This window comes from Abramis brama, assembly GCF_963993115.1.
Source record: "Abramis brama genome assembly, chromosome: 22".
Taxonomy (NCBI): Eukaryota; Metazoa; Chordata; class Actinopteri; order Cypriniformes; family Leuciscidae; genus Abramis; species Abramis brama.
This window is the reverse complement of record NC_139984.1, coordinates 14,541,271-14,553,636: the sequence shown is the minus strand read 5'-3', so window position 1 is coordinate 14,553,636 and position 12,366 is coordinate 14,541,271. Positions and strand designations below refer to the sequence as shown.

Genomic DNA, 12,366 nt, shown 5'->3' with positions numbered 1-12,366 from the left:
AACTAATCCTTTAAGCTTTTTACCTCTGGTGACTGCACTGTAAAAAAATTAAAATTGTATTTTCACTAGTTAAAAAAGAAACTGTATTTCTGCTAGTGATGGCGTCGTTGATATCAAGAATTCATATCCTCGGAATGAAAGTTAAACCGGCTTGCCATAGGCTGGATTGATCCAGCAGCAGTAACGTTAGATCCATCCCGGCCTGCAGGGGGATCACCTCTCCCGAGTCCCTTTCTCCCTCCCTCTCTCACACAGTCAGACATGGCTGACGGAGTTCGTGAGAGATACGGGTAATTTTGCATATTAAATCGCTTGGCAGATTTGAGAGGTGTATGCTTCTGACGGATATGAAGACGACGGCGATTTTTGGCGTAATTCACAGGTTAAATAGTTGGGGATGGGAGAGGTGAGTCACATCATGTATGTCTTTATGTGTGCTGCTGTATAAATGACACGGTTTGTTTGCCGTTGCCAGGCCGCTTGTTTTGAGTCACTGAGGAGCGCCGTCCTCAATGACCCGTTTATACACATTGACCGCTAATATTAACGAAATTATATTTTTTAACTATGATTAAAAAACATAATTTCAGTTGAAACAATGATGTTTTCAACAGAACAGACAATTCTTGTCTCTCGTATTTACTCTTTAGTCTGTTTGTCACCGTTATCTCTCGCTATTTCATGACAACCGAGACTGAGATTTAACGTTACAGATTCTAAACCAGATTTAGCTGCTACAGATATTTGAGATGAAATTATATCAGATGGGCTTATGTAAATTAGCACTGATGCTACAGCTAGTTAATGTATTGTGTTTCATCGTATAAATTATAATTGTGGGCAATGTAGGAAAAATGCCAATTTGGGAATAACGTTAATGTACTGAAGACTGCTGTAACGTCACTTGAACAAATGTATTGCGCCGTAATTATTTCTCGAAAGAAAACAAACAGATCGTTTTTATATACTCTTGGTTTGGCTACAGTGAAGTTGCTAAAATTGGCTGCTTTAAATATTGTTATATTAATGTTACTTGTAAATTTTAGTGCAAGTTTGGTAAGGAAAATATCATTAAGGAGTGACAAAAACGACTTTACAAGTCTGTTGAAATGTATGTTAGTATATTCTAGCAACCAATTCATCATGATCGAGCAGGTCACTTTCTAGCCTCAGCTCTATACTTTATTTGGCTAGTTGTGTACTTTATTTGGCTACAAAAACTTACAGCTAATAAACATTGTTATTCTAGGTCAACTTCAACTCAAACTATTCCACTCAACCTTTACAAATAACTATGGCTACAGTTATTGCTATTTTGATATACAGCCAACCATAATACTGAATGATTGTGATATTGAGGTAACGTTACCATGGCATTTATAGTAAGCTACTCAAAAGTTCTTGACCATTCTTAATTGCACAGCATTAATATATATATATATATATATATATATATATATATATATATATATATATATGGTACAAATCGTACATGTCCAAAAAACAACAATAAAACAAACAAAAAACATGAAATTGCAATGTCCTAGTCATTTTGTTTTTTGTTAATTTGAATTTGGAATTAGATATGAAGTCAAAATCATGAGATAAAAAGTCTAAATTGACATAAGACATTGACATGACGTCAGCTTGATTTAAAATTGCTGACTCAATTTTTGTTAGCTTACCAGATATGTTCTTAATCATTCTGCCTTTTTGTGAAAAATGGTTACTACAGATTTGCCTCCTAAGTTAACTAGAAAAATATGTGCTGTGTTTGTTTGCTGTAACCATAACAAGTTTATTTGTACATGTTTCTGTCATTTCACTGAGTTGCATCATGTTTTGCAGGCTCTGATGCTGGCAGCATCATCACTGTGAAATAAACTACAAACTCATTAAGAAAAGCCAGCAGATATACCAAAGCACTCCAGAAGGCAACAAAATGTCCAAAAGCAAGAGCTCTGAATCCGTTAAGGTAGTGGTGCGTTGTCGCCCCATGAATGAGAAAGAGCGAGTCGCCAACTTCGATAGAGTGGTCTCTGTGGATGTGAAGTTAGGGCAAGTAGGCGTGCGCAACCCCCGAGCTGCATCCTCCCATGAGCACCCCAAAGTGTTCACCTTCGATTCCGTTTACGACTGGAATTCAAAGCAGATGGAGCTCTACGATGAGACTTTCCGCCCATTGGTGGACTCTGTACTGTTCGGCTTCAATGGGACCATCTTTGCATACGGCCAGACGGGCACCGGAAAGACTTTCACGATGGAAGGGGTACGAAACGACCCCGAAAGGAGGGGTGTCATTCCGAATTCTTTTGAACACATTTTCACGCACATCTCCCGCTCTCAGAACCAGCAATACTTGGTCAGGGCTTCATACTTGGAGATTTATCAAGAAGAAATCAGGGACCTCTTATCGAAGGACCAGTTGCACCGATTGGAGCTCAAAGAGAGGCCTGATACGGGCGTCTACGTTAAAGACCTCTCTTCGTTCGTCACTAAAAGCGTTCGTGAGATTGAGCATGTGATGAATGTGGGGAACCAGAACCGCTCGGTTGGTGCAACTAACATGAACGAGCACAGCTCTCGCTCTCACGCCATCTTCGTCATCACCGTTGAGTGCAGTGAGTTGGGTCCTGATGGAGAGAACCACATTCGGGTTGGGAAACTCAACCTCGTTGACCTGGCAGGAAGTGAACGACAGACCAAAACTGGAGCGCAGGGTGAGCGTTTGAAAGAAGCCACCAAAATCAACCTCTCCTTGTCAGCTTTGGGCAACGTCATCTCAGCGCTGGTGGACGGGAGAAGCACCCACATCCCGTACCGTGACTCTAAGCTTACGAGACTGCTGCAGGATTCCTTGGGTGGAAATGCCAGAACGGTTATGGTGGCCAACATTGGACCTGCTTCCTACAATGTAGAGGAGACTCTGACCACGCTACGCTATGCAAACCGCGCCAAAAACATCAAGAACAAACCCCGCGTCAATGAAGACCCCAAGGATGCCCTGCTCCGGGAGTTTCAGGAGGAGATCGCCCGCTTGAAAGAACAGTTGGAGAAAAGGTCTGGCAAGAAGAGGAGAAAAAGGAGGAGGAGGAGGGTTGGAGAAGGAGGAGAGGAGTTAGAGGATGGGGAGGATGATGATGAGGAGGATGATGACGATGAAGAGGAAGAAATGGGTGCGGATAAGAACACCTCTGATTATTGGCGCGAGCAACAGGAGAAGCTGGAGAAGGAGAGGAGGGCCATCATGGAGGACCACAGCCTGGTGGCAGAGGACAAACAGCGGCTGCTGAAAGAGAAGGAGAGGAAGATGGACGATCTTCGCAGAGAGAAGGAAGCTTCCGAGATGCTGACGGCCAAAGTTAAGGTTAGACAGTCCAAACCTAAGTTGATCAACTTAATGTGTCCTTACTAAATAAAAAGATTAATTTATTTTTAAAAAATCTTAATGACCCCAAACTTTTGAATGATTATGTATTGTTTTTTAAAACCTTGTGAAATTATTGCAAATTTTCTTTGTGATAAATGTAACATTTGATGACCCCCCCCCCCCCCCCCCCCCCCCAAAAAGAATGTAATGTGTAAAAATATTATAATTATTAATTAATTATTATTATTAATAAAATTATTATAAAAAAAGAAAAAATTATAGGTGTCAAATTTTAAACTTGAAAAATTATACACACGTTTAAATCCATAATCTTAAATGGATTTTTTTTTTTTTTTTTTTCATTGGGGCAATTGAGATGTCATGGAAACGACTGGTCTGGTCAGTCAAACAGAAAAAGATCCTTTATTGAGCCCTTGCATGAGTCTTTTGACGGATTGATTAAAAGAACCAGCTCATAAGAGTCATGTGTTCTTATTACTATTTATTTTGTCTCCTCGCATTCAATTCCGGCTGCAAACTCGCAGCTTTAATGAAATATAGGAAAGATTCAATAGCATTTGTTTTAAATACATCTGGCTTATCTGATAACCAGTTGATTGTTCTCAGGCCATGGAGAGCAAGCTGCTGGTGGGAGGGAAGAACATTGTGGACCACACCAATGAGCAGCAGAGGATTCTGGAGCTGAAGAGACAGGAGATAGCTGAACAGGTACAGTTTCTAATAACACATCGTATAGGGATTGAGGAGGACTGTGTTTCAGTCCTCAAGTTATTTTAGTCTCCTTATCGTGTGTGATGTGGATATTCTGGGAAGGTGAATTTTAAATGGAGAAAAAAAAGCTGATTTAAGCATTAATGAGTTTTTTTCTACCTAACAGTCCTGTCTGTGTTTAGTTGGAACTGCATTTACAAACCTTACTTAGAAATTCTGATGCGATATGTAGCCTGTCGTTGTGTTCAACAACAATTTTCATCTAAAAGGTGATTGGCTAGATAATGTGTATGTGATGTGTATGGTAATTTTCTTGCCGTTGTGATGTTATTAACTTTATATGAGCACTTCTTCTTGGGCATGTGAAATGCAAAGATGTTTAAACATTTATAATGTGTGTGTGTGTGAGCAGAAAAGGCGGGAAAGGGAGATGAAGCAGGAAATAGAGTGTCGTGATGAAGATACACTGGAGTTGAAAGAAACGTACAGCTCACTGCAGCAGGAAGTTGACATCAAGACCAAGAAACTGAAAAAGGTATTGTAGCTTATATATATATCAGCTTTTATGCATTGGATTGGATCCAGTTAATGGATGAGAGAGTATTTTTACTCATAACAATCATTATGTTAATTGAACATTTCTTGTTTATTCTGCTCTGTTTAGCGCTGCTGCTAAAATAGTGGTGCAGGAAACACTATATGGCTTATACAGGAACTGTACAAATGACATGTCAAAGTTACAATAGCATTAGAAAAGCTGCTTCTGCATGTGATCAGATGTATTTTTAGAGTCTAGCTGTATTCTCTGCAGTCATTAGTAGTAGGACAGCTCTCATGGCAGATCTCCATCCTCCTGGTTGAGAATCATCCATACATGACTGAATGTGACCTCCTTTTGCCAGAGTGTTCAGAGCATATGAGTGATTCTATAATTGGAGATACATTTTGCATTTCAAACTGTTCACTAACAGAAATTATTTCCAGTATCTTATTGAAAACATATTCCATTTTAATAATTCAGTGCTTGCCAAACACAGGTTTCTTCCTTTTTGTATTTTTAACGAAAAAACAATTTCTTCATAGTAATGTTTGTCTACTCTGTTACTGTCAATTCTGTTACATACTGTCAACATTGTTACTCTACCATGGTAACCACATTGACAATTTTAAACTTTTTAGCTTGCTAGCATGCATGCTAAGAGCACATAGCACTAATGAAATCATGATTTTTAAACCTACTTTGGATCAGTGATAAATTCTGTTTTCCTTTTGATATTGTGGTTACAATTTTGAGGTTTTACAAAATAACTTTTAGATTTTAGATTAAACTCTTTTCTCAGAGAGAGCACACATACCTTTCAGTGCTTCAGATCTTATCAGTGAGGGAAAGTGACATCATTTCCTGTATCTTACATAGTTGTGGGAGATAATTCCACCAATTTAAAGGTAAAGTATGGTACGGTAACAGAATTGATGCAAGATTTAGACACATTTTTATAAGATAAGTTATTTTTAAACAATTTAATGTTGTAGAATTAGGAAAATTACTATTTAGGGCTTTTATAAATAAAATGAAATATTACCAATTGAAAAGTAGAATAATATATTTTGATCACACAATGATGGAAAAAATACACTAATTCGGACAACAAGAAATCATGATTTTCAGCTATATAAGATGCCTTTTACAGAAAATATTATATTATTATGGCCTGTAACATCTTGATCCATGACAATGAGTAACAAATTATTAAAATATTTAAAAATATAACCAATATAACAAGGAGAAAAATACAATGACTTTGGACACCAAATGTACCTGCACTTACAGAATCATCCATATATGCCTTACCTATACCTATAAAGAGACATTCTTTTTTGAATGTCTTGTCTGTTTCTGTCTCCTTCATGTAGCTCTTTTCCAAGCTCCAATCCGTGAAGGCGGAGATTCAGGACGCCCAGGATGAACACGTCAAATACAGGCAGGAGCTGGAGCAGACTCAGAACGAGCTGACCAGAGAACTCAAACTCAAGTATGTCAACCCAGAAACCCTCATCATCAGCATTACCCGAATTTAGGCATCACAACATTATGATGTACTAAAATATTCATTTTGAGGTTTGTTAAAGATTACATTTAACAGTGTTGATAAATTAAATTATTAGTGTTTTTAAAAAATCTTTTCAGATCTTATCAGAAACCAGAAAATGGTTTTGTTGCTATAGTGTGTAGAGTGTTCTGACCTAATGAAGTTGTTGTGTTGGACTGACTTCTTGGAAATCTGGACTCAGCATGACTACATTACAGATGTCAACAGTTTAATACACACTCTGACTCTAGTGTACGGAGCGATCTCTGAAGTAGAGTATCCATTAAGGGAAGATTTACCTGACAGGCTGCTTTTTGAGTGCAGTTGGCAGAATGAGTTCGGGGTTAATGGCAAATATCTTGAGTGTTCAAGATAAAGAAAAGGAGATAAAAGAAATCTACTCTATTATGGAAGTTCTTGATATGGCTTTGAAAAACCATTTTTAAGAAAAGTTTTAATTTTATGAATTTAAAAATATCATGTGATACTGTATAACCATCAAGTAAAAGTAATAACATTTTCCTTAACTCCACCACATGTGAATGTACACATCTAAATCATTATTTTAAATTTTCAAGGTGTAAAAGTATAATTTAAAAAAATATATAGTCACACAGTCATGAGTGCTTATAGGTGGGGTTTTTTTGTCATAAAACTTACTGTTTATTTTCTCTGCTTGATGGTCATGCACTTTATTTTTCAGTGTTCTTATTTAACATATAGTTACTGTAGTAATAACAGCAAATTATGCATAATTACATGAATTTAACCCTAAATCAATCCCTATTCCTGACCCTATTGTAAGTACATGTTGTTAATGTACATAGGACACCTTACAATTAAGTGTAACCTATACCTTTTGAAATATTAATATTTTAACAAATTCTCTTCACTGTTTTTAATAATATTATGCCAAATACTTCAAGGTTTAATACTTTAAGGTCTTTTTTCTTCATTATGAGGACAGTTGTATCAATCTGAAAAAATAAAATGAATCTCCAAATATATTCACAAATTAAAAGCATGTTGTTATGGAAGAGGTCATTATATAAGGCATTTTGAATAATGAAAAGATCCTTAACATCATGCCATTGACTTGTTAACATTTGTGTTGTACCCACCAGACATCTGATCATAGAGAACTTCATCCCACTGGAGGAGAAGAACAAGATTGTGACTAGAGCCACGTTTGACGAGGAAGATGATCTCTGGAAAATGACCCCCATCACCCGCATTCAAAAGTATGTAGGCTGATTTTGGAAATTTGAAACTTGGAAATGATTTGGAAAGTGTAATTTTATGGCCATCATCATCCCTTGCTTCTTCACTGTAACGTTTCTTGTTTTTCTCAGTGATCAGCAGATGATGAAAAGGCCTGTTTCTGCAGTCGGCTACAGACGGCCTCTGAGTCAGCATGCCCGTATGGCCATGTTGATGCAGCCTGATGTCAGATACAAGGTATGCTGACACTGTTCCCATAATCCTCCACATGGCACTACACAAAGCCTTTAGTTCCAACACTCCCTCGCACAGATGAGCTCAGGAGAATCAAACGCACGTCGTATCCTTGATCTTTTGTCCTCATCTTTTGATATTCTCCCCGCCCGTCTTCCAGGCTGAGAATATCTTGCTGCTGGAGTTGGATTTGCCCACACGGACCACAAAAGACTACGAAGGACCGGTGATAGCACCTAAAGTGGCTGCGGCTCTGGAGGACGCTCTGAGAGAGGAGGACGAGATCCAGGTGGACGCCTCTGGCCTCCGTGCCAGCCTTGGCTCCAGTCCAGGCCTCAGCGCCTCCGCTGCTGGGTTTTCCAAGAAACCAAAGTCAGGGTGAGAAATGATCTCTCCAACTAGGGCTGCACGATATATTGAAGAAAAAAATAAATACGATATCGCAATATGGCTTAGTGCAATTGTCAAATCACGCAGATTGCAGTTTAATTAAATAAATATATGCCACCGGCTCCAGAGTGGCACTGCTCATCCACACGTGTGCACCCATGATAAAGTGCTTCACCCGACAAGTGCAGAGTTTAACTTATTTTACAGTACAACAGTTACAATATATTTATTTTGTTTAATATATCATTTAATAATAACTATTAAAAAAATCACTATTATTATAATAATAATATTATTATTTTATACTGAATTGGTCAAGAACAGTGGGCATATACCTTATGCTTATTTCTTTCTTTCTTTTTATTTTTTAACCTCTGGCCACTTTATGGTTGCTGAAAGAGGTTTGTGTTAGTTCTGGTAAAGAGTAAACCCAAGTGTGAACACTCAAATTTTAACAGAATGAAATCAAATAACGAAATAACTAAATGAAATAAAATAATGAAATGACAAAATAAATTGATGAAAAAACTAAATGAAATAATGGAATAAAATAAAGATAAAATCATTCAGTTTTAAAGGATTAGAATTCTTTTTCTATCTTTTAAAATTATTTTTACTTTGCACTCCCCAACAGAATCACTTCACTCATTCTAGAATGATTACTTCTTACCTAATATAGCCATTTTAGTTGTCTGGTGAGCATTCCTGTATTTCTTCATATAAGTAAAAGTAAATCGCAATGTCAGTTTTTTTCCAATATGGTGCAGCCCTACCTTCAACCTCTTCCCTTTTATTTTTCACCTCTTTGTTTATCCTACCTTAATATACTTTTTGTTTTCCCCCATAATCCTCTCACAGCCGCCCAAAAACTGGCAAGAAGGCAAGCACTCCAACTTCAGCTCACAGCCCTTTGTCTGGCTCAGGGTCTCCTCTTTACCCACAATCTCGAGGCCTTGTGCCTAAGTGACCCTGGCCTTCGCTGCTCCGTATGAACTAGCCAGCTTTGGCATCAATGTTCTTAAATGTCAGGCAAAATCAGTCGCATTAAAGACGGTGGAAAGTCTCATCGAGCTCTTCCTGGTGTGGCATTTAAACCAATCTTTCATACCACCTTGTTTTTAGATGTCCTTTTGACATCATGTTTATAGTTACATTTGGCAACCTTCAAAGTCTTAAAGCTCACCACAAGATGAACTTCCAGATTTAGTTTGCACTCGAACAAAATGTTACATGTGTGTATGTGTGAGGTCATTGAGACAGCAGATGGTCTCGGCATTGTGACCATACGTGTTAGATTCGTCATTGTGGGGATGTTTTTGTGTGCGTGTCTACTTTTTCCAATTGTAGGAATAACAAATTTTCCACAAAAAAGTAGTCGAAGATGATATTTCGGCTGGTTTGGGCCACTGTATGAGGGAGCATAAGGACATTTCGTGATTGGCCGAGACCCAAAACAACCTCTAAGCCTTTCTCGAAGACTCTTTGAGTCTCTTTGGCTGGGGGAAGGGCCGGGCTGTCGTCGCTGTATCCAGTAAGGAAAGGAGTTGGGGAGTTTGAAGTTCATCCCACTAAGATTATCAGGGTTCCAAGGTGCCTTAGATTCTCATTGAGTACAGAAGGAGGTTTCCTGGTGGTCTGAGAGTCCCTTGACCTGAAGAACCTGTAATCCACACAAAAACCCAAGTGGATGTTTCCTGAATGCTTTGATTTACACTATAAGTCTGTTGTGTTGGGCAGGCTTGTATTTAATGGTTAAATGTTACACACGGAGATCTGTAAACATGAGTAAGTCTTATATCTGTCTGTTGAACTGTCAAACCTTGACTACCCCTCCTTGAACTAGTGAAGGTAATACCATTGCCTGCTGCTACTGTAGGGTTCTCATAGCATACGGTTTATGTATATTGAGAGATGTTAGTAAATAAATCTGCATTATCATTGCAGTTGTATTAAAATAATAATAAAAAAATAATAAATGCGTCTTGGAGTGACATTTAAAAGGCTAACTTGTTAGCATACTCGTTGGTTTTATATTCAAGCAATTGTAGATAGTTTTTAACGGTCTTATTTCCTTTGTTTAGATTTGTATGGTTTATTTTTGAATTTTTGTATTATTTAAAGTTCTGTACAAATTTATTTTTGCATATGAGATTTAAGTATAATTTTCATGTGATTCACTAAATTCCTCTGTGTTAAGCAGTTTTTGGATTATCAGAATGTGTACTGCAAATCCTGATGCTGGTATTCTCATTGAAATGTGTGTATTTCTTCATTTAAATATGCATAATCTAGGCTAATTCATATTACTGTCTGCTCCATCCTGGCTGTATTATTGCATACGTCTATATTATTTTTAAGGTTATAGTATGACATAAGAACATCTAAAGCATTATAAACTAAATGAAACTATGTCTGCATTCTAATACTCCACTTTCACCTTCTTCCATGTGATGCATGAGTTCAGTGCTGATAAACAAACACAGAAAAAATATTTTTAATGTTCACATTGTTTAGAATGCTGATGTCCTTAACTTCTTTACCATCTTTTAATTAAATGATGATTAATATGTTTGACTGTGATTTTTGGTGGAATAAGACATTTAAAATTAAATCTGAATAAAAGGGGATCAGCTCCTGCACAGTTTTACTTCCATAAGTAATAAATGATCAGAACTTTTCATTTCGCCCAAACGTCCTCCTGTTGTAGACCTCGTCCTCTTCCAGGTTATGGCATTTACATTTTTTGTTTTTGATCATTCAAGTTCCTTAGGTTGAAAATATATGAAGCATTTTTTTAATGATGAATTTTAGTTTAAAAAGATGGAGAATGTTTCCTTAGAACTCCTGAAATATTTAAATGGGACCTGCTGTGCTGCTTTTTTTCAATTTTTTTCAATTATCTTTAGTGTGAAATGTTGCTGTTTGAGCATGAAAAAGGTCTGCAGAGTTACAAAGCACAGTGTCACTCAAAAGAGAGTTATTCTCTATATCAGTAAGCACTATTTCTGAATTCCCTAAAACACTTAGATTGTAGACCCAAGTTTTCTTCAAGGAACAAACACGTCACAATATTCCTCATTTAAATAATTCCTGGCCAAGGCATACGCAAAATAAAGGGGAGAGGCCTGGTTGAGCTGTATTAATAGGCTGTCCCAACTCAAAGGCTACATCCTTCGAAGGACTCGAAGTTGGACTGAGCGTTGTCAAATGGGATGGTATAGCCTACGGAGGACTGTTCTTGTCGAGGCTGTAATGGCTGCCATTGATGAGTGACAGTACAACTTTTGAAAAAGTCCAGTACAAACATTATTCAACTTGCTAAAAACAAAACAGGGCTCATAGTCTGTCTAAATACGTTCACCTTGGTCCATTTATATACATAAAAGAGTATAAACTATATAAAATTGCATCTTGGTAAGATGTCAAAATTTGAACAGCTTTATTTTTTTACATTGTATTATTATATATTCGAGTAAGTTGAAGGCCAATACTTGCATTTAAAAGTGTAATCCGGCAATTTCTCTCAAAAAAAATCTTGTCGTCATTAGCCTGCAATAAATTCTGGGGTACACAAGGCTGCGAAGGATCCATCTGTTGTATCCTTCATTGCTCAAAAAACGAAGGACGCATTTCGAGGCCGCATTTGAAGGAGCCTTTAAATTGGGACAGCCTTTGTTGCGGCGTGGTGATGCAATCGGCCTTCGAAGGATGCAGCCTCTGAATTGGGACACATCGGTAGCGCTTGTTTATGGAAAGGGGCGTGACATTTCCCAAACACTCTCAAAGTGGTTGACCGATTACAACACACTGGTCCAGCCGACCAATCAGAGCACATTGCGCTTTCTGGGAGGAGGGGCTTCATAGAGACCAGAACTAAACTGGGATGCGTTTCCAGTACAACGATGTAACTGCTTAACTACCATAGTTCGATACATCTTTGAAGAAATCAACTAGCTAGTCACTACTGTTTGCCGAAACCATATTGTCGCAAATTGGTAGTTCAACCACGTTGATTAATGATGTCACGCATGTGGTGGAGTAATGCTACTTTCAATGAATCTGTTTGAGATCGGAATAATGCTAGATGCTTTGCTATAAATTACGGACATGGTATCTGAGGACTATTTTTTTCAGTTATTATGCTTTATTTCCAGATTCAATCATAGGCTTGTTCTTACATACTAGAGCACGTTCGCACATCCGCTCTCTTCAAAAACGGTCCTTTAAATCTCTTGACAAACTAAATGACGTAAATTACATTTGTATGTATTAAAATAAAAGACACAGATTGTAATGAATGTCAGCTTGCTTATTTTGCTCAAGATAATG

At 37.6% G+C, this 12,366-nt stretch overlaps 1 protein-coding gene across 1 annotated transcript; it reads left to right on the top strand.

Annotated features, from left to right (window-relative positions):
• Positions 1 to 241: 241 nt before the first annotated feature.
• On the top strand, positions 242 to 10,617 carry kif3b (kinesin family member 3B). Its single transcript, XM_084099355.1, has 9 exons — positions 242 to 406; positions 1,849 to 3,367; positions 3,998 to 4,099; positions 4,515 to 4,637; positions 6,017 to 6,135; positions 7,317 to 7,433; positions 7,545 to 7,650; positions 7,808 to 8,025; positions 8,896 to 10,617. The coding sequence occupies exons 2-9, from the start codon at positions 1,943 to 1,945 to the stop codon at positions 9,002 to 9,004; spliced, it is 2,319 nt and encodes a 772-aa protein (XP_083955481.1). The 5' UTR covers positions 242 to 406; positions 1,849 to 1,942; the 3' UTR covers positions 9,005 to 10,617.
• Positions 10,618 to 12,366: the final 1,749 nt, after the last annotated feature.